Source organism: Heptranchias perlo, chromosome 17 (genome assembly GCF_035084215.1).
Source record: "Heptranchias perlo isolate sHepPer1 chromosome 17, sHepPer1.hap1, whole genome shotgun sequence".
In the NCBI taxonomy this organism is placed as follows: domain Eukaryota; kingdom Metazoa; phylum Chordata; class Chondrichthyes; order Hexanchiformes; family Hexanchidae; genus Heptranchias; species Heptranchias perlo.
The window spans coordinates 19,643,240-19,665,922 of record NC_090341.1 but is presented as its reverse complement, the minus strand read 5'-3'; the positions used below and the strand labels follow the sequence as shown (position 1 = coordinate 19,665,922).

General features: G+C 43.8%; 2 protein-coding genes and 1 long non-coding RNA gene across 4 annotated transcripts in view; 2 read left to right on the top strand and 1 right to left on the bottom strand.

Moving 5' to 3' along the window:
• The window catches only part of LOC137334134 (uncharacterized), a 96,002-nt gene extending 92,922 nt beyond the window's left edge, over window positions 1-3,080 (top strand). For both annotated transcript variants that reach the window (XR_010966073.1, XR_010966074.1), the window contains exon 8: window positions 2,563-3,080. This is a non-coding gene — a long non-coding RNA (uncharacterized lncRNA). The remainder of the gene's footprint in view (window positions 1-2,562) is intronic.
• The window catches only part of syn2b (synapsin IIb), a 282,170-nt gene that overhangs the window by 63,791 nt on the left and 195,696 nt on the right, over window positions 1-22,683 (bottom strand). Inside the window, exons 6-8 of the mRNA XM_067998658.1 lie at window positions 5,970-6,032; window positions 5,298-5,440; window positions 2,971-3,045 (exon numbers count right to left, since the gene is read on the bottom strand). Of these exons, the coding sequence (XP_067854759.1) occupies window positions 2,971-3,045; window positions 5,298-5,440; window positions 5,970-6,032 (281 nt within the window). The remainder of the gene's footprint in view (window positions 1-2,970; window positions 3,046-5,297; window positions 5,441-5,969; window positions 6,033-22,683) is intronic.
• Window positions 12,462-22,683, top strand: part of timp4.3 (TIMP metallopeptidase inhibitor 4, tandem duplicate 3) — a 30,861-nt gene continuing 20,639 nt past the window's right edge. The window contains exon 1 of the mRNA XM_067999113.1: window positions 12,462-12,544. The gene's annotated coding sequence lies outside the window, so the exon portion shown is untranslated. The remainder of the gene's footprint in view (window positions 12,545-22,683) is intronic.

The following is a 22,683-nucleotide window of genomic DNA, read 5'->3' as shown; positions in this document are numbered from 1 at the left end:
GAAGTCCCTTTCAACAGTGGTACCCAGAGCCACAATTGCAGCAGTCTGATCTTCCAAGGCAGCAGTATGAGCTCCAAATGCAGCAGTCAGACCTTTGATGGCAGATGTTTGTGCTGCAATGGAAACTGTGACATTGGTCATCAGATGTTGCATCATGGTGGGTTCCACAGGTGTGCTGATGGAGGTGACCATCTGTTCCATGTGGGAAAGGATGGGCTCCAAGCTCTGTGCATAGCCCTGTGCCAAGTTGGAGCTGGACTCATCCATGCTCCTTAACATTGTGCGCACGCTTTCCAGCAGGCTTTCCAGTGCACCATGCATTTGGTTGTGTATGCCCATCAGCTGCCTTCTGTAGCCTGGCCCATCAAAGTCATCATCTGGCGTCTTTGCAGCAGAACTAGTATGCGACCTCGCCCTCTGGCGAGCTGGCACCTTCGGTATCCTTTCCCCTGCCCTGGCTCCTGTGCAGATCCCTCCTCTATCCTAGCCTCTAAAGTACACGCAGTATCAGTCTCTGAGCTGGTGGCTGCAAGTGCAAGATCGATTGACGGTGTCTCTTCATGATCACTGTCTTCTTCCTTTGTCTCCTCTGATTGGGCAGGTTCCAGTTCTTGGATATCTGAAATGACAAAGGCACATGGGTTGAGTTGTGGTGAGGGAAGAGGAGAAAGTAAGAAATGCGTACTTACTTCATCTGCAGCACGTGAGTCAGAAAAGATTGTGGGATGAAGGAGAAGTGGGAAGCGAGGAGGATGATTAGGTATCCAGAGACCCTCATCATCGATCCTTCCAGCACTGCCAGTGGCCAATGATGGCCAGCACTGTCTCCTCCATGGGAGTTAAGACGTGTAGGAGTGCTTGTCCTTCTCCAGTTCTTTCTTGCTGCCTACTGTTATGCGCCACCTTCTCCTGTAAGAAAGGGGGAAATGTATCAGTGAGTGTCCTGCTAGATATTTGGGTGATGTGGCTGTCATGGTTGCATAGCTGCCAATGTGCGTGACCTGTGAGTTGTGGGTGTACGGTTTGCAATGGTGGTAATGTGTGAGGGTGAGATGAAGCACCTGATTTGAAGGGTTGAGTACTGATTGAAAGAGATTGTTGGTAGGTGGGTGCTGGGGGGGTGTAGTGCATTGAGCAGTGGATGAGGCTAGTGGTGCAGGTGGTAGGATATGCCACTTGAAAGTTGAACGCACTCACCTTGACAACTTGTGTTAAATCATTGAACTTCTTACTTCACTGCATCCATGTCTTGGTGCTATGTTCCTGGCATTGACCTCGTCCGCTACTTCTTCCCACTGTCTCTTGAGCATATGTCTGGAGGGCCTCTTGCCCCTCCTGAAGATGCAGGATGCCCCGCCTTCTGCCCACCTCTTGCACTAAGGCCTTTAGTGCATCATCAGAGAACTTTGGTGCACCTCTCTTGCAGACGCAGCCATTCTTCAAAGTATCACAGCCGCAGGGATCACATGTCAAACGACTGCCACCACTTTTTGCAGCCACAGTGCACCTCCCCTTTAAGAGGTGCAGGCTGCCTTTAAGTAGCGCTAGCCACTTGTGATATCGGGGCCCCCTGAAATGTGTACCAATCAACAGCGCAGGTAGCAGTGGCTGCACGTAGCAATCATTTAAAACAGCAGGCAGCACGAATGTTAGGTGCTGCCTGCATCAGAACGAACAGACACGGGTTAATCGTGTACCACGATCCCAGCGCCCGTTTTGGGGAGTTATCCAATTTAAGTACAAAGAAGGTTCACTCAGTTAATCCCAGGGATGAGGGGGTGGACATATGAGGAGAGGTTGAGTAGATTGGGACTCTACTCATTGGAGTTCAGAAGAATGAGAGGCGATCTTATTGAAACATATAAGATTGTGAAGGGGCTTGATCGGGTGGATGCGGTAAGGATGTTCCCAAAGATGGGTGAAACTAGAACTAGGGGGCATAATCTTAGAATAAGGGGCTGCTCTTTCAAAACTGAGATGAGGAGAAACTTCTTCACTCAGAGGGGAGTAGGTCTATGGAATTTGCTGCCCCAGGAAGCTGTGGAAGCTGTGGAAGCTACATCATTAGATAAATTTAAAACAGAAATAGACAGTTTCCTAGAAGTAAAGGGAATTAGGGGTTATGGGGAGCGGGCAGGAAATTGGACATGAAGCTGAGTTTGGATCGGTCAAGGCCCTGTGGGTGGCGGAGAGGGCCCAGGGGCTGAGTGGCCGGGTCCTGCTCCTACTTCTTGTGTTCTTTAGATTTGTGGTTGGGATCAGATCAGCCATGATCTTATTGAATGGCGGAGCAGGCTCGAGGGGCCGATTGGCCTACTCCTGCTCCTATTTCTTATGTTCTTATGTTCTTAACCCCCGCGGTCTGATGTTTGCTGATCTCCATGGCATGACTCCTATCAATATATTCCACCTCAACCATGAAATATTGTATTTGAGGCACTTTAAAAACAAACTTACCTTAAGGAGTGAAAAAAAGATGATTATATATATTTTTATTAAAAAGTTTTAGCATGAAAAAACTGTACTAAGAAGAAAACTAATACAAAGCCTTTATAACTTTAGGAACTTCTTCGTCTATGGAACTTCTCTTTCTCCCATTCCAAATGGATACACAAGTTAAAAGAGCAAACCCAGAAGAATCATGTAGAATTGCAGGAGGTGCTCATTTAAGTATTTGTGTAAAATCTGGGGCCTTAATGTAACTAAGACACAAATGGGCATAAGCCTTCTAACACACAATTACAATAGACCTGAGAATTATGGCCCTGTAGGAATTGAGCAAAGGGCCTGCATTTTAAGTTACGTAATGCACTTGCACGCATGGTACACAACAACATAGAATTGGCCCCGTTATCTCTAAAACTGACCTGGAACTAATGTTCACTGAGTTATGCTGTGACATATATTCATACTTCGGAGAACATATTTGCATGTAGTGTGCTTCTGCGTCTGTATCAGTGATGTACCCACCTTTCTGTCATTGCAATTTGTTCGAGCATGGCTGATCCAGTGTTTGTTTTCCAGTTTCCAGATATTGATGTTCTCCTAGAAAAGATTAATAAATTACAGTTGGTGAATTTGCTTCCATTTCTCAGTGTCTCTGTAATTCAATATTTCAGCATTACTTCTAAACGTGTTTAGCTACAATTTACATGCAAGTGCTATTTGTCAGATCTGCTAGGCTTATTTTACCTAGTACCATGTAATAAATCAAATTATTGTCTACTTTGTATCACTATGTAGGATGAGATTAAGGAAAATCCCAGTATGTTGCAGCTTTGCTTCTTGTCTACATCTACATGTAAATGATCTACAATTCAGTTTCATAATTAAGCAGCCTGAACTGATCACTTCATTGTTACATTTGCTAGCCATTTAATCCTTCTATTCAATTATCAGAAAAATACTACTTATTTGTATTTTTCAGCATACCTGGTAAACCTATAGAGCTTCAGAAACAGACAATTGATTCAATAAATTTAATAGAGGCATTAGCCAGAGTTGCAAAACAATATAATTTGGAAGATTTTTTATCTGAAAGATATGTATTAAAAGTTTTTCTGTTACAGTAGAAGTGTAGCACCTCATAAACTTTACATTTACATTTTAAAAACTCCTTTCTGAAATATTCCTGTTGTACAACTTAATTGTGAAAACCTGCTTTCTTTGTGTATCCTGAGTTGATTTTGTTTCAGATTTAAAGGTTCCAGCGGAGAAAACACCACGGAGTTAGCTGGTAATGGTGTGAGGTGGGCATTGAGTAAAAACAGTGCTTCCAAAATGGGAATTTGAATGGAGTGGGAATTCAGTGGTGAGCATGGTTAAGTAGTGGGTAAGTAATTTTCCCCCTCTTTGACTGAACTTTAAATTTAAATTTGTGCAACTATAGTGAATTGGCAGCCTACAGATAGCAGGTGATCATTAGTCACTGGCTAGGTGTTAATTAAGCTACTGTGTAGTTGAGCTGACTGAAATTGGTTTGTGATGTTATTTTGTAGGAGTATAAAAAAAATAGTAGCAGGACCATATCATTTCAACTGGAGAGCAGACCAAGAAGTGAGCTGGGAGCCGAGCAAAACAATACTTTCATAATCAGAATTTGACTAGAGGGGGAAGGAGGAGCCGAGTAGCTTGATTGAAATTGAAGTAGACAAGAATATAAATTTAACAATAGCTTAATTTATAGTAAGAATGGTAGCACAGGAAGGGACAGTGATATGCGGTTCCTGCAGGATGTAAGAGTTTTGAGGCGTCACAAATGTTAACTCAGGCAAACACATCTGCAGGAAGTTTGTCCAACTAAGGTTACTTGAGCTCAAGATCTCATAACTTCAGGTGGAATTGGAAACAATTTAACACACCAGAGAGGGAGAAAGGTTTTTGGAGCAAGAGTTTCAGAGGGTAGCCACTTCACTGAGGGAACTGGCAGTGAAAGGAAAGAATGGTGACTGTCCATAGGTCAGAGAGATGGGGGAAGGGCAGGGAAGAGCAGAACACCCTGAGAAAATGACCATCTCTAACAAGTTTGAAGCATGGACTTCCTGTGGGGAGAATAAGGACTCCGGGCAGGACCATTAAATGATTACAATGGCAACCAGAACACGAGATGGTTTTGGGGAGGGGAGATTAGCAATTCAGTTATGATTACAGTAGTAACAGGAGATTAGGAAGCATGGGAGGATTCCTCCATCACATAGGTTGGGCTTATCAAGAAAAACATGAATGCTTTTTTGTTTGCTGGCCTAGATGTATTTTTTAATTCAATCTGATACCCTTCAAGAAAAGCAAAAAGCAATTCTTTCACCAACTAAGTGCAGCCTTTGTTAATTTACATCATGCTCTTCAAATTGTAGGTGGCGTAATTAGCACAATGCTAAATCAGCCCAGAATACGCCCTTTCTTTAATTATGTTGCCTGCTACAAGCACTTAACAGTGGCATTCGAGTCAAAGTAGAAAGCTGTGGCAACATCCAGTTCAAGATTTTAAATGTCCTTCAGGCAATAACGTCTTATTAGAAGTGGTGCTCACCTGCCATAAAGTTTGTCAAATGTTATACCGGCCATCGTGTATAGCAGGCAAATCACGTTTGCACAAATGCGTCCGCTATAAGCGGTGGGCACTGTACTACAAAAAGTTACCATCGCTACAAATATGGAAAATAATCAACTAAAGATACATAAAGAGGGAAGAGGATTTGGGATTAATGAACACAAAAGAATTATATTTTAAAGTCATTTTTAAAAATACTTTTATTACAGAACGTGGTTTCAGAGAAATATATATAATGCTTGCTCACATGTAAGCCTTGTAATTATTGCCTATTTTTTGAATCCTTATATCATATTTGGAGTCTACGAAAGGTTCTGTTGTGGCGTAGGTTTTAGTCAGGGCTACCACGCTTGCTATATCCTGAAAATCGTAATGATTTTCTACTTTCACCTGGTACCATCCAATAAAAGGCAGCATATGGAAAAGGTAGAAGAGAGAGAGAAGAGAGAAGAATCAGATGAAGTGCTTCTGTTGAAACATTACAAATGTAATTTTGTTTAATGAGGATTTTGAAATGATTTTGCAAAGTACCTGCGTCACATATCCATTGCACAATGTAATTCTACAAACAGTATATGAAATACAAAATAAAATTTGATTGATTATTAGATCAAAATATATCGGGGGTGACATTCGGAAGGAAGTTTTGGCCAACAGGTGAGTGCATATTGTAGGTTTGGGCACACGCTGTGCACAATCTTCTGACCTTTCAGGTACTTGGTCTGTAGACAGTATCAGAGCGGGCTAGTTGACATCATGAAATTAATACAGTCTTATCACAGTGTAATTCTGCAACATATCATTAATGGGGAGCAATGAGAATTTTTAAGTTAGGATTTAGGGGAATGTTTTTGTTCAACCGCAGAATTTTTGACATAGTACTGACTTTTGGCTCAGACAACTGTAAAAGATTAGTTACCTTTCCCATGCCCGAATGAGCGTGCCCAATCTTCACAACAACGGGAAATGTTGGCATTGTTAACTGAAAATACAGAAAATATTCCCAACAGATTTAATAAATGTCACTTTTATTCAGAACATGCTTAAATAGAACATATTTTACACAACAAAGGAAGTACCACATCAGATATTAGCAAGATTATTGAGTACTGTTCAGGACTACAATTTGCATTTAAAAAGCACCTTTATGCAGCAAAATCTCCCAAGAAATCCACATTTGGGTGTTAGGCCCAAGCAGGAGTCAGTCGGGGAGGTGACCAGGGGGTAGATTTTCATGTGACCACTTTCGTCAGGTGGGAGGAGGACGAAGCAAGCCTACAACCCACCTGATGCAAATGGTCGGAGGCTCGAATCATTTTCTAATATAATTAGTGAGCTGCCAGCACTATATGAGCGCTGATAGGTAGATCGGCAATTGAAGAAGGGGGTAGGCCCCCTCCCCTCCACGATGCAGCCCTCTCCCGGGATCGCCTCCCTCACTCTTAACTTATCTACACTTGCTGGGCTGCCTGGTGGAGCCACCAGACTTCCCACTCCTGATTGCCGAGCATCATGAATGCAAATGAGGCCCGACCACAGAAATGGTTTGGGCCTCCAACCACTTCCATTGGGCAGATGGTGTACTCCCTCTTCCTGCCTCCCGCCTGATGGAACGGGCATTTGAAAAGCGACCCCATTATTTGCAGATTTGTGTTGTAGTTTTAATTGCCTGATCATGCCACTATATGGATGACATTGTGCAACATATCCTATTTAATTTTTTTGCATGTTTAAACATTTTATAATGAACAATAAGAAGCAATTTAACAATAGGAACATAAACTGACATCAAGCCTAGCATGTAAACCAGCAACTTCAGAAAACCTGGTAGAAATATTTCAAATTAATTCCTATTATATCCCTGCCTCTAATTAACCTTACAAATACAAACAAGAAACAATTAAAACAGAAACAAGTAAGAACAATGAAAATGGAACAAAATGAAACTGTGAAAAAGAAAAAGGGAGGTGTCTGTTCCAACCCAGAATGGACCCAGAATTCTCCATCATAGCTTCCTTAAGTTTCCTGACTCCAGGCGAGAAGTCAGGTCACCTAACTTTGTACTCCAATAGCCCTCCTCATCCCTATCCAATTCAGGTAGCACATTTTTACCTTCTAGGTTCTGTAACTTAACCTTGTTGAAAATCTTATAGGCTCTGATCACAAGCATGGATTGTTGGTTTCTTGATAGATAAACTTTTCAAGCTCTGAGGGACTCAGATGCTGTCTACCATCCCGGAAGTGATCCTTCAATACCCCCCAAAGCTGCAAGAATTTATAAAATTGCTGATGGGGCAGATTGAATTCCTGACATCTGTTGGAATGGCTGGAGAAACTATCCTTCGTCACCTGTAACAAAACTGATTCCTGCTTCTGCCCTGCCGTGCTGCTCTATACTTTTATGTTTTACCGTAAACATACAAAGGCTTAGACTATATCCGCATAAGTTATAATAGGGCTGTATATGGGGTAGGGCTGGATAGAATTGTATGAGGTTCATTAGCTTTTTTGGGGTCAAAATCAGTTAAAACCAATATTTTAAAGTTCTGTTCAAACTCTTTACAAGTTGGTTAACTGGAACTTATCTGGGAATTCTATGCCCCTTTTCCAACTTCAATAAAATCTTAATACTAAATAATAAATACAACCAAAATGTTTAAAAATAAAATTACATCCTATATAGAATTACATAGAAATTACCACATGGAAACAGGATGTTCAGCACAACCAGTCCATGTTGGTGTTTATCCTCCACATGAACGGTAGTCCTAATTCCATGTTCCCAAGAAGAACAGCTTGTGCAGCCAACTTTCTGACAGTGCAGCAAAATTCAACGGTGAAAGCTCTCCTGATAGATATTTGCATGAATATCTGGCTATTGGCCCATCGATACTAAAACTATTTGTTCTGTCAAACCTAGCAAACTTTGCACTTAGCCTTTTTCCTAGCACCAACCTAAACTGGAATATTAAATGCCCTTGGATTGTTACAGCACTAATATTTAGTTATTAACAATGTTCAGCAAACCAAATCTGCAACTCAGTGCAAAACTGGACAATCTAAGGGATATTTGCAAATAACCACCAATTTAGGTTCAGATAAAAGGATCCCTTTAAAGTACACTATCTTTCATACTCCTTTATACATATGTGGATGGTATATGCCAAATATTTCCTCTATATGATGACACTCTCTGGCCAAAGTCATAGCAACAAAGATTTAATCAAATAATTTCTAACAACAACAACAACAACAACAACAACACACATTTTAACGGAGTAAAACGTCCCAAGGCGCTTCAGAGGAGTGTTTTCAAACAAAAGTTGACACCGAGCCACATAAGGAGATATTAGGACAGGTGACCAAAAGCTTGGTCAAAGAGGTAGGTTTTAAGGATTGTCTTAAAGGAGGAGAGAGAGGTAGAGACATGGAGAGCTTTAAGGAGGGAATTCCAGAGTTTAAGGCATGCCGCCAATGATGGAATGATTAAAATACGCAAGAGGTCAGAATTAGAGGAGCACAGAGATCGCGGAGGGTTGTAGGGCTGGAGGAGGTTACAGAGATGAGGAGGGGCAAGGCCATGGAGGAATCTGAAAACAACGATGAGAATTTTAAAATTGACGCGTGGCTGGACCGGGAGTCAGTGTAAGTCAGCGAGCACAGGGGTGATGGGTGAACGGGACTTGGTGCGAGTTAATATATGGGCAGCAGAGTTTTGGATGAGCTCAAGTTTATGGAGGGTAGGTGATGGGAGGCCGGCCAGGAGAGCATTGGAATGGTCAAGTCTAGAGATAACAAAGGCATGGATAAGGGGTTCAGCAGCAGATGAGCTGAGGCAGGAGCAGAGATGGGCGATGTTATGGTGGTGGAAGTTGGCAGTCTTGGTGATGGAGTGGATATGGGGGTTGTAAACTCGATCGGAAGTTATGGGGTAGATTTTATTTCCTATCTGGTGGAGCAGGGGATTTGGTAGCTGTGGTTCGGTATTTGTCTATCTATATTACAGTGGATATTTTATTTCCTATATAGTGGGAGAGAACAGAAGATTCCCGATAGCGGTCGCAGAGTATGTGTCTATCTCCTGAGTGTTCCTCAGTCTAGTCAATCATATATACCTTTAGCAAGTCAAAGAGGTGGGTTCACATCGTGCTTTTTTTTTTAAGTGTTTGGCAGATTAATCTATATTTGACACCTGACAATGTAGTGGTCAGTGTATATTTGAGTCCCTCAGTAGTTTAATCAGGAAATGTGCTGTGTCTGAGTGTGCCGTGCAGTATTCAGATTGGTCTTTTGTTCTGACTTTGCAAATAACCAAATTGAAGCCAAAACATTTGAAGGCTTATCAATATAAAAAAGAATTCTTCAAAAAAAATCCTGTACGGTTGCATCTTGCATATAGCAGCTGGAAGTGCTGATATTGATATTGATCAGCAGCAAAAGATTTCCTATAGATCATGAAAGGATGGACCTGAGGGAAGTGGCTCTGCAATGACAGCAATGGAAGTCTAGAACCAAGTCAACCCTTTGTGACACACTCGATAATCTGATTCCTGAGCCAGGCAGGTCTGCAGTACTGTAGGGCACTGTTGATTGAACAAAATGAGGCCATTCACCCAATTGTGTCTGAGCTGGCATTTTGCTGGAGCAATCCAAAACGAATCCCTGCTTTTCCCATAGCCCAAAATGGTCTGCTTCAAATCAACTACTCTTCCCTTAAAAGGTAAGATGGCCTCTGCCTCAACCATTCCCAATGGCAAAGCATTTTCTGAACTCTGAATAACAAATTTCTCCTAACCACTTTCCCCACTCTCAGTGACAATTTTAAATTGATGCCCCCTTGTTACTGACTCCTGAATCAGAGGAAATTTTCTTTCCCTATTCATCCTATCAAAACCCTTCATAATTTTATAAACCTCATAAATTTTCTCTAATAGAAAAAGTCCCAGTATCTCAGATCTCTCCTCATAACTATAGTTTCTCATCCCTGGTATCATCCTGGTGAATCTACACTGTACACTCTCTATAGCTTTATAGTAATGCTGTTTTCTTTAATGGGGCACCCAAAGCTGTGCAGGGTATTCTAACCATGGCTTAATCACTGCCATGTACAAGTTTATCTTTACTTCTTTGCTCTTATAATCGATGCTCCTATTAGGTGTCTCTGCTCCATTTTAACATTGAGTTTATCCTCCCATTTCTTGCTCTTCCTATGGAAATGCAATAGCTTACATGTTCTGTGCATTAAATTGCATCTGCCACCATCTGCCCATTCCACTAACCTATGTCCTCCCAATTTCTTCTACAGTCCTCTTCGTTGTTTGTCAAACCCCTTTTTTGTCGCAGCAAATTTTGATATTTTGCTTTCTATGCCGTACTGAGAACAAAAGTGGACCCAGCCAAGAACAATCTCTGCATGAATAGCACCAACCAGTGCAACTATAATTTTAAAGAATTCTCATAATATGTATGTACCTGGTGCTTCTTACTACCATGCTTCCACTTGGTACCAATGTGTGAAGACTGTGCTTTGAACCCTAGCCATGTACGTCTCCTGGATACTACCTGAGTGGTGGAATGTGTGAGCTGGCTGCATGCTCTTTTGTTTTTGGGGCCTCCTGGAATGAGGACAACAAAATACTAAGAGTGAGCTGCTGCAGTCTGCACCTCTTGTACTGCTGCATTGACAGCCTGGCTTTGTATCCTTTCAGCTGTATGTTCAGGCCGGGGCTGGCTAAAGGGTCTGCATGTGTTGCCTTTCTCCATGTCCATTTCTGCCATGCCACTATTCCTGGTCACTGCCTCCACATGGCCACTGTTCTGTGAGGATGGTAACGGTGAGATTAGTGAAGGCCTCTGTGATGCTAGTCTGGAACTCAGTTCCCATCATTTGGAGGCTGGAAGAGACAGCTCTATTCAATCTGGCAGATCCGGCTTCTATGACAGTAGTGAAAGAGCATCAATGAAAGAAGCAGAGACTCTCCTTCGGACCTCTGCTGTAGATGTCCTTGGAGTTGCCACATGCTCCAGGGTGGACTGCAGTGCTGCAAAGCAATCCAGCATGATATTGCACATATGGATACTGGATTCCTACACTCAACTGTCATCTTCAGGGCATTGCGTGTGATGGCTTCCAGAGCCTGCATGTTCATTTGATGCTCCACAAGCACCCTTCTTTTAAAAGCAGGGTCAAGATCTGGATCCTGAGGCTCTTCAACCAAGTGGTTATGGATCCTGACCCTCCAATCAGCAACATCCTCTTCCTCATGTGCCATCAGCAGCTGTTTCTGCTCATTCACCCGTTGTGTCACCCAATGCACCTCTCGGGATGGAAGTGTCTGGGCTAGTGCTTGCAAGGGAGACTAACATTTCTAGGCTAACAAAAGGATTATTACTTCTTTAAATCCATGTAATCAGTTCTCAAACAGTCTCTTAAAATCCATAAATTATATTTGATGAAGTACAACACTCTTGCTTTATAATTTCATAATCTTATAATACAAACCTCTCCAGACACACCACCACCCAATACTTTATCCAAACACTTTGGTTTATTTTAATAACCAGTTGTGGAAAAAATGAAACTGACAGGGGGCCAAGTTACACAGCTATTTGCTTTAATCAGTCAGACTACTATAATAAGCGTACAGCTAAAGGGCCATGCAGAAAATCAAAGATAATGGGCCAGAAATTGCTCCCGAAATAATGGAGGAGCTCAACAGCGCCCTCTGTTTTTTAGTGGCGAATTGAAGGAACAAGTTCCCGTGTTCGGACATGCGCAGTGAAATGCGGAAATCCGGAACTTGCTTCTAGTGGTTCGCTGGTGATATGACAGCTTTGAATTAAAGGGCCATCGCATGCGGCAATCAGAGGAATCATTGAAAAAGCGCCAACTTGCTTTTCTGCCCAGCTGGAAAGTAATTAATTACGCCACCAATTCAGGCACTTTTTTCTTATTCGTTTATGGGATGTGGGCGTTGCTGGCAAGGCCAGCATTTATTGCCCATCCCTAATTGCCCTTGAGAAGGTGGTGGTGAGCCACCTTCTTGAACCCCTGTAGTCCGTGTGGTGAGTCGCCTTCTTGAACTCCTGTAGTCTGTGCGGTGAGTCGCCTTCTTGAACCCCTGTAGTCTGTGTGCATACTAATCAGGTATGCTTAAAAATACGAGGTCTTAACTAAGTTTTAACAGTGTGGTAAGTCTTAATGACTGCTAAACAACTAAAATTAACTTTATAGCAACTCACGCTGCTCAGAGGCTGTGTTGATAGCACACGTTTTTTTAAAAGTTCAAGTTCAAATGTGGGAGTCGGAGGCCCGAGAGCAGCTGAGGCGGCAGAGCAGAGGAGAGGCTGCAGCCCATAAAAGGCAGGAGTCGGAGGCCCGAGTGCAGCTGAGGCGGCAGAGCAGAGGAGAGGCGGAGCCAGAGCGCGAACGTCAGGAGAGAGAGAAAAAAAGTGATGTCAGCATAAGGGAAGGAGCTGATTGCTGAATAGCTGGTGAGTGTTTTTTTTAAGTCCTTAAGATTATTTTTATAAAGTTTATTAAATGATCTAATAAATCGAGGTATGGCAGGGAACCTCACTCCTGTGGAATGCACATCTTGTGCCATGTGGGAACTCCAGGACGCTTCCCGTGTGAGTGCAGGAAGTGTCGCCAGCTGGAGGAGCTCGAGCTCCGGGTTTCGGAGGTGGTCACCGCACAGCTTAAAAGAGTGCAGGCAAAGAGGGACTGGGTAACCGCCAGACAGACAAGGAGGATCAGGCATGTAGTGCAGGAGTCCCCTGAGGGCATCTCGCACTCTAACCGGTATTGAATACTGGTGAGGGAGATGGTTCCTCTGGGGAGTGCAGCCAGAGCCAAATCCACAGCACCATGGGTGGCTCAGCTGTACAGGAGGGGAGGAGGAAGGTCAGGAGAGCGATAGTGATAGGGGATTCTATAGTGAGGGGAGCTGACAAGCATTTCTGCGGCCGCAGACGTGATTCCAAGATGGTATGTTGCCTCCCTGGTGCCAGGGTCAAGGATGTCACTGAGCAGCTGCAGGACATTCTGGAGGGGGAGGGTGAACAGCCAGAGGTCATGGTCCATATCGGTACCAACGACGTAGGTAGAAAGGGGGATGAGGTCCTGCAGGCAGATTTTAAGGAGTTAGGAAAGAGATTAAGAAGCTGGACCTCAAAGGTAGTAATCTCCAGATTGCTCCCGGTGCCACGCGCTAGCGAGTATAGAAATAGAAGGATAGAGCAGATGAATGCGTGGCTGGAGAGATGGTGCAGGACGGAGGGCTTTAAATTCTTGGGGCATTGGGACTGATTCTGGGGAAGGTGGGACCTGTACAAGCCAGACGGGTTGCACCTCAACAGGGCTGGGACCAATATCCTCGCGGGGACGTTTGCTAGTGCTGTTGGGGAGGGTTTAAACTAGCTTGGCAGGGGGATGGGAACCTGAGTGTAGACTCAGACTGGATCAGAACTGGAAATGGAAGGCAGAACATTAGTAAGTGAGTTTGGAAGGCAGAGGAAACAAAGGTTAGAAACTAGACAACAAAGGAGTTGGCAGTGCTTAATGGTATATACCTCAATGCAAGGAGTCTAGTGAATAAGGCAGATGAGCTGAGAGCACAGATAGACATTTGGCAGTATAATATCTTAGCTATTACTGAAACGTGGCCTAAAGAGGGGCAGGAATGGCAACTCAACATTCCTGGTTACAGGGTTTTCAGACGAGAGAGAGAGAGGGGGATAAAAAAGGAGGGGGTGGCAATATTGGTTAAAGAAACAATTACGGCTGTGAGGAGGGATGATATGTTAGAAGGATCATCAAATGTGACCATATGGGTTGAGCTAAAGAACAAAAAAGGGGTAGTCACCCTACTGGGAATGTACTATAGACCCCCAAACATTCAGAGGGAGAAAGAAAAGCAAATATAAAGGCACATTACTGAGAAGTGCAAAAACAATAGGGCAGTAATAGTAGGGGATTTCAACCATCCTAATATTAACTGGGAGACAATAAGTGCAAAAGGTCTAGAGGGCGCTGAATTCTTAAATTGCATTCAGGAGAACTTTTTTAGCCAGTACGTAGCAAGCCCAACAAGAGGAGGGGGGGGGCAGTTCTGGATTTAGTTTTAGGGAATGAAGCTGGGCAGGTGGAAGGAGTATCAGTGGGAGAGCATTTTGGTGGTAGTAATCATAATTCAGTTAGATTTAGCAGAGTTATGGAAAAGGACAAAGATAGAACAGGTGTAAAAGTTCTAACTTGGGGAATGGCCAATTTTACTAAGCTGAGAAGTGATTTAGCAAAAGTGGACTGGAAACAGCTACTTGAAGGTAAATCAGTGTCAGAGCAGTGGGAGGCATTCAAGGGGGAGATTCAAGGGGTTCACAGTAAACATGTTCCCACAAAGAAAAAGGATGGGACTGCCAAATCTAGAACCCCATGGATGACAAGGACATACAGGGTAAGATAAAGGCAAAAAAGGGAAGCTTATGTCAGACGTCAAGAACTCAATACTACAGAAAGCCTAGAGGAGTATAGAAAGTGCACGGGTGAAATTAAAAAGGAAATTAGGAAAGCAAAGAGAGAGCATGAAAACATACTGACAATTAAAATTAAGGAAAACCCAAAAATATTTTATAAATACATATTGAGCAAGAGGATAACTAAGGAAAGAGTAGGGCCTATTAGAGACCAAAAAGGTAACCTATGTGTGGAGGCGGATGATGTGGGTATGGTTCTTAATGAATACTTTGCGTCTGTTTTCACAAAAGAGGGGGACGATACAGAGATTGTAGTTAAGTAGGAGGAGTGTGAAATATTGGATGGGATAAACATAGTAAGAGAGGAAATATTAAGGGGATTAGCATCTTTGAATAGATAAATTGTCAGGCCCAGATGAAATGTATCCCAGGCTGTTAAGAGAAGCAAGGGAGGAAATAACAGAGGCTCTGACCATCATTTTCCAATCCTCCCTGGCCGGAGGATTGGAGGACTGCTAACATCGTACTTTTGTTTAAAAAGGGATAAAAGGATAGACCTTTACAGGCCAGTCAGTCCAACCTCGGTGGTGGGCAAATTATTGGAATCAATTCTGAGAGACAGTATAAACCGTCATTTAGAAAGGCACGGATTAATCAAGGACAGTCAACATGGATTTGTTAAGGGAAAGTCATGTCTGACTAACTTGATTGAATTTTTTGAGGGGGTAACAAGGAGGGTCGATAAGGGTAACGTGTTTGATGTAGTGTACATGGATTTTAGCAAGGCTTTTGACAAGGTCCCACATGGCAGACTGGTTAAAAAAGTAAAAGCCCGTGGGATCCTAGTGAAAATGGCTAGTTGGATCCAAAATTGGCTCAGTGGCAGGAAGCAAAGGGTAATGGTTTTTGCGAATGTAAGACTGTTTCCAGTGGGGTTCCGCAAGGGTCAGTACTAGGTCCCTTGCATTTTGTGGTATATATTAATGATTTGGACTTGAATGTAGGAGGCTTGATCAAGAACTTTGCAGATGATACAAAAATTGGCTGTGCGGTTGATTGTGCGGAGGAAAGCTATAGACTGCAGGAAGATATCAATGGACTGGTCAGGTGGGCATAAAAATGGCAAATGGAATTCAATCCAGAGAAGTGTGAGGTAATGGGGGAGGGCAAACAAGGCAAGTGAGTACACAATAAATGGGAGGATACTGAGCGGTGTAGAGGAAGTGAGGGACCTTGGAGTGCAGGTCCACAGATCCCTGAAGGTAGCAGGACAGGTAGATAAGGTGGTTAAAAAGGCATATGGGATACTTTCCTTTATTAGCAGAGGCATAGAATATAAGAGCAGGGAGGTTATGTGAGAACTATATATGATACTGGTTAGGCCACAGCTTGAGTACTGCGTACAGTTCTGGTCACCACATTACAGGAAATATATGATTGCACTAGAGAGAGTACAGAGGAGGTTTACGAGGATGTTGCCAGGGCTGGAGAATTTTAGTTATGAGAATAGATTGGATAGGCTGGGGTTGTTTTCTTTGGAACAAAGGAGGCTGAGGAGAGATTTAATTGAGGTATATAAAATTATGATGGGACTAGAGTGGATAGGGAGGACCTATTTCCCTTTGCAGAGGGGTCAGTGACCAGGGGGCATAGATTCTAAGTATTTAGTAGAAGGATTAAAGGGGAGCTGAGGAGAAATGTTTTCACCCAGAGGGTGGTGAGGTCTGGAACTCATGGCCTGAAAGGGTGATAGAGGCAGAAACCCTCAACTCATTTAAAAAGTACTTGAATGTGCACCTGAAGTGCTGTAACCTACAGGGCTACGGACCAAGTGCTGGAAAGTGGGATTAAACTGATAGCTCTTTTTCGGCCAGCACGGACACGATGGGCCGAATGGTCTCCGTCTGTGCCGTAACTTTCTATGTTCCAAGCAATTCAATGCCACAGAGCTCGCAGTAAGTATTTCTGTTAACTTAATTCACAGGACCTGCGGTGAGCGTTGCCTCGCTGCACTGCGCCATTTCTGGTCCAATATAAAGTGTTCTGTTTCCTAGCATTAGTCCCAGGTCTGTTAATCTGCATATTAAATTTATCAGTCAGTGTTCATGCGTTGTCAAGTTTTCTAAACTGGAAACAATCCGAAAATAATGCTTTATTCTTCAACAAATAAATTCCACACCACGTGTCTGAGAATCATCGCCTTGGTTGCCTATCATGCGACAATAACTACTAGAATTGCTTATCTGCTGTGTCACAATGTTTGAAGGATAACACACTGGTTATCTATCTTGGTTCCTCAGTTTCTGTTTTGCTTGGTGTCACGTCTTATGTTCTCATTGATCTAGAAGTCGGCAATGCCAGTTATCCTTGTGCTCAGCCATCTTGGGTGGTCTGCTGCTGTTTCCTACTAATTGTTTATTAGTAGGCCACAGAGCTTCAGCAATGCCTTCATTTTCTTTTAGCAGACTGCCGTCATTGTGAAAAGCATCATACAGTTCGTTGTGAAAAGAAAACAGGTTCAGGTGACCATATGCCGTCCTTTTGGATGACATGCTGACCAACGAAGTTGTGGCCTTGTTACCATTGACATTATGCTAGTCACGTTACTTCATTTATTATGTGATGATGTGGAGATGCCGGTGATGGACTGGGGTTGACAATTGTAAACAATTTTACAACACCAAGTTATAGTCCAGCAATTTTATTTTAAATTCACAAGCTTTCGGAGGCTTCCTCCTTCGTCAGGTAACCCGCCCAGTGAATTCCGTCCGTTCCCCATGCGATCGTGGGCAAATTGAAGGCACTTCCCGTGGCTTCCGGATTTCCCGTCGTCAACCTGCGCAGCGGGCAGACTGCGCACCCGCATCGCAGGCTGTCAGCTGGAGGAGCCCTATTTAAAGGGGCAGTCCTCCAATGCTGCTCCTGCAGCAACCAACCAAAAGTACAGCATGGAGCAGACCAGGGGAAAGGCTGCTCACAGATTTAACGATGCCTCACTCCAGGTCCTACTGGATGGGGTGAGGAGGAGGAGGGAGATTTTTACCCAGCGGATGGGAGGAAGTGGCCTGCCTCTGCCACCAAGGCGGCCTGGCTCGAGGTGGCAGAGGAGATCACTAGCAGCAGGAACGTCTCCCACACCTGGATACAGTGCAGGAAGCGCTTCAATGACCCAACTAGGTCAGCCAAAGTGAGTACACTTACTCATTCTCCTACACTCCGTCTTCCACATCACTGCCCCCCTACCGTACCGGGGTATGGTAGCATAGTGGTTATGTTACTGGACTAGTAATCCAGAGGCCTGAACTAATAATCACCATCCCTCACTCACGCCTCTCTACTTTCTCCCCTTATAGGAGAAGAGAGCCCAGAATGCATGGGAGAGGGCAAAGACTGGAGGGGGGGCCGCAACATCAGGTCGTCCTCATGTAGGCGGAGCAGGAGGCTCTTGAAGTGAGCCACACCCTTGAGTGCCTGTCCATCGGGGACGCCGAGACTGCCACCCGAAAAACGGCTGGTGACAGAACTTTAACATTCAGCACTCACAATAGCAAATGATGTTAACATGCTTTGCTATCTTCAGCAACATCTGTCATCATGCTTAATATTGCCTTCTGTTCTCTTACAGGGTCTTCAGCGACCGCCGTGACGGCAGAGGGCGGTTCCTTAGCGGACCTGCCGGCCTCTGAGGGGGCACCGTCACATCTGAGCGAGCCATCCACCAGCACAGATACACACACCTTGTTGGGCCCCGTCCTCAGTTAGTTGGGGTCGCACATGGTGAGTCACCACACACGTGAGCACGAGCAGACACTGGTGGCAGGGGCAGCTGTGGAGAGTCCGCGTCGGTGGGAGCAATCTTCTCCAGGCTCTGCTCAGCTGGACACAGATGCTGAACCTTGGGGACCATCCTTTAAAAGAAGAATGATCGAGGGGCAGCAGCACATTTGCAAGATGCTGGTGCCACACGCACTCTCCACAATCGCGCAGCGGATGGAGGAGTCCAACTTCTGTATGAGTGAAATGGTGTCACAGGTACAGGAGGGAACCTCTAAGAAACTGTCACAGGGACGTGAGGGCATCTCTGAGATAGTGTCGTGGGTAAGTGCAGGAATGTCTGCGATGGAGGGAAGGCTAGCCTCCATCGAGCTTCAAGCATGGCTCACCAATGAGTCCATTGAGGCCCTGACAATGGCCCTTCAGACTCAGGGTGAGCAACTTTCTTCCACCTTAAACAGGCAGGCAGATACACTAGCACTGGCCTTACAAGGTTTCACACGTGTCCTCCAAACTGTCGTCCAGCAGGGTGGTAGGAGTGATGTGGGCCTGGCCCAGGAGAGAGATGATGACGAAAGGGGACATGGAAGTGGGGATGCCACTCAAAGCGCTCCCACGTCTCATCCGTTGCCCCCCTCTCAACCAGTACCCGCAATGCTGCCTCCTCTCCGGGTGGTTGAGTCTGCCCCTGCAGGTGCAGGTGAAGCAGTCTTTGGAGGGGCCCTCACGGGCACTGAAGCCCAGAGAGCGTAGGCCCAAAGCATCTAATCGGCCAGTGCATGAGCAAGAGCAACCTGCCACTCCCTCTGCTGCAGCCACAGGGGAAGCACCACGTAGGAGTAGTCGTAAGCGTAAGGCAAAGGTTTTGTGAGCACAAAGGGGATTCACAAGGGTGTTTATTTATATTTGATTTTTGTTAATGGCACATTAAATATTATTATTGTCACCACTACTGCCACGTCTTGGCCATTCTTGACAGCCTTGTGTAATAAGTCCCTTTCATGAGGTTCACCATGAACACCCACACTTGATGCCACCCATTGGGTCACCCTACATTTTGTGTATGTGTAGTTGCAGGACTATTTTGGGCAGGTGCCTGTGGTGCAGCACTGTGTTGTGGGGCTCCATGTGGGTGGAGGTGGACGGCGTGCCTGGCGAGACTGGTGATGTTGCTCGTCCTCGGATGAAGTGATGAATGCAGCTATGGCTCCCCCCATTCTGACTGTGAGAGTTTGAGGGGGTCCACAAAGGTAAATGTATTTGCACAGCAGAGTTTAGGGTATAAATTAATAATTTTGAGTGGAAAGACAAAGGTGTTGCAGCCAAAACATTGTCTGAAGTGACAGAGTGCCCTGCTGCAATAAATGAGATATTCCCCCCAACTGTCAAATAATCCTTTGCATCTCCCACTGGCTGCTGGCTGAAACACGTCTGCTCCACAGCATGGGAGACATGCTGAGGATCCTTCAAAATTGCACCCCTGCCAAAATCTCCACTCAATGAGGTCTGTCAACTACCTCAACTACCTAACTAACAATGTAAATTATCATCCCGCCGGCTTTAATTGCCGGTGAGAGTCCTGCATGTGGGAGCTGCGCGCGCACCCAAATACGTCATTCCGGAACGCGGAAGTCAGCGGGTTGGAGCTGGGCTCTGAACCCGCTCCGGGATTCCGCCATTTTAGGAGCCCCCCACCCGCAACCACTCGGCCATCCAAAAATCGGCTCCATTGTAACGCATCCAGAAACATGGCAGTGAAGAACAATGAGACATTTCAGGACAATCACATCTGTTTTTGTCCGTTTATTGCTCACTGCGAAAGCAATCAAGAATCCTCCATCTGAGATCACTTTCATCAGTATGCCATCGTAGAGCTCTTTAGAAAGTCGAATAAGCTTTTCTGTCCACAGTGTTGACAAACACCACAAATAGGTCTTGATCTGTTTTATGGCTTCTCCTGAGTTTGAAGTGTTATCATGTCATTGCTGCCACAGTTGGCATGGAACCCACACACTCCAGGCCAGTCAGTTTAACCTCGGTGGTGGAGAAACTTTTGGAAATGATAATCCGGGAAAGAATTAACAGTCACTTGGACGAGTGCAGATTGATTGGGGAAAGCCAGCACGGATTTGTTAAAGGCAAATCGTGTTTAATCAACTTGATAGAGTTTTTTGATGAAGTAACAGAGAGGGTAGATGAGGGCAATGCAGTTGATGTGGTGTATATGGATTTTCAAAAAGCGTTTGATAATGTGCCACATGGTAGGCTTGCTATCAAGATTGCGGCCCATGGAATAAAAGGGGCAGTAGCAACATGGATACAGATTGGCTAAATGACAGGAAACAGAGAGTAGTGGTGAATGGTTGTTTTTTGGACTGGAGGGAGGTGTATAGTGGTGTTCCCCACGTGTCTGTGCTGGGACCACTGCTTTTCTTGATATATATTAATGACTTGGACTTGGGAGTACAGGGCACAATTTCCAAATTTGCAGATGACACAAAACTTGGAAGGGTAGTGAACAGTGAGGAGGATAGTGATATACTTCAAGAGGCTATAGACACACTGTGCTAATCTAATAAAGGAATTCAAAAATAAAAAAATAAAATGGAAAATGAGAAATTACAAATGCAACATGGAAGGATCAACAAATTCCATGAAGGGAATAAGAAATATGCATGTGAACAAAAGTTTTGTCCCAAGCAAAATAAATCCAAGTTCACACGTTTGATTAGCCCCAAATCATTCGGAATCTTGAAAGCGCTCAAAATGAGAAGGCTAAGACATACCCCAAAGAACGCCTATAATATGTTTACTCATACTGGAAACCAGACAGGAAATAATGGAGCGAAAGATAAAAGAAAATGTGACAGTAACTGTAGAAAAACTGCAGGACAAAAATCAGCAAGTTGAAAAGAAAAAGATCACATTAAAAAAAATTGAAATTGTAAAGGGAAACCCAATCAAAAAGGGGTAAAAACAATTCAGACCGCAAAAAAGCAACTGGCTTGAGGATTGGACTAAAAAGAAAGGATATGAAGACAATGCGACTAGAAAGTGGTGGTGAGTGGGTAACTTTAACTTTAATCGCCAGGTGAAAAATATGCAATAATGAATCGGCTGTTCGTTTTAAACCCCGCCCAATGGAAAAGAAAATCGGCAAAGTGTAAAACAGACGGCCAATTCTCTGTCGCCCGTGGTGGAGGATCGGCACATTTTGGCAGTTTGACAACAAGAGTAGACGCATTAAAAGCAAGAAGAAAAGGAACCAACGAAGGAAGACGAGCGATAAAGTAGAAGCAATGTCAAGAGGAAGGCGAAACAGCTCTATTGCTACCATTTAGCTGAATAGCATAAGCAACTGGAAAAGAGGGAAGAATGAGGTGTGGAAAAGGTTATTTGTTGGCCATGGATTTTAGAAGGAACCAATTAATTAAGGGGCTAATTGATTTATTGAATTGGAATGGAAGGAGATTAATCATACGTCAGACAGTAATTTTGTTGAAGTTTTGCGGAATTCATTATGGAGTCAGCGTCAATTTCACAGGAAACTGAGGAAAGAGTGACCGAAAACCAAGTTGTGGGCTCACTGAACTAAATTAATTTTCCAGCAACTAATTTATCGAGAAGAGTTTATTGGCCTAATCATTAATTTCTTAAAGTAAGTTATTTATCCATAAATAATTTATTGAGTAATTTATTGAGAGGTTATTTATCCAACAAGTAATCTGTAGTAAGCTACACATTGATTAATTTATCATAGAATTGAATTCATTTAGTGAGTAATTTTCCTACAAGTAAGGATCAAAAGTTCTGAAAAAAGTAATTGGCACCAAGGTCAATCACAACTTAGATTCAAGAGTTATGAGTTAACATAGTAGACACTTGAGGGCAAACACAAGTAAGAACTACAAGTACCCATAGTAAAAGGGTATGTTATGGGTAGAACAAGAGTCCTGAGTGCAGCAATAGGGAAAACAAGATGTAAAATAATGCATATCAAAGGATAATAAGCAAGATATCAGTCGGGTTGTGTAAAGGTATTTGAAAGACAAAAGATGAGTAGACACCACTAATGAGACTAAGGAATAGCTGTGTCAGGGTGGCTCCAGTACTGCAGTAAATGTGGTTCTTTGATCAGCTGAAAATGCTCCCTCAGAGCCAGATAGCTGACAACTAATGTAGACACTCCTTTTAAATGGAAAATTCCACCACTAATGACTCAGCCTCAAACCAACAAAAGTCATTCTCATCTTTGGCTTGTGGGGGTCAATTTTTCTGAACTTTGTCCCTAGGGAATGTTTTCTCCCCAGGCATAGGATCAGGAAAAAAGAGTGGAGGCCTGTTACCCAGGTCTCTGTCCCATTTACAATGTCGTGGATTTG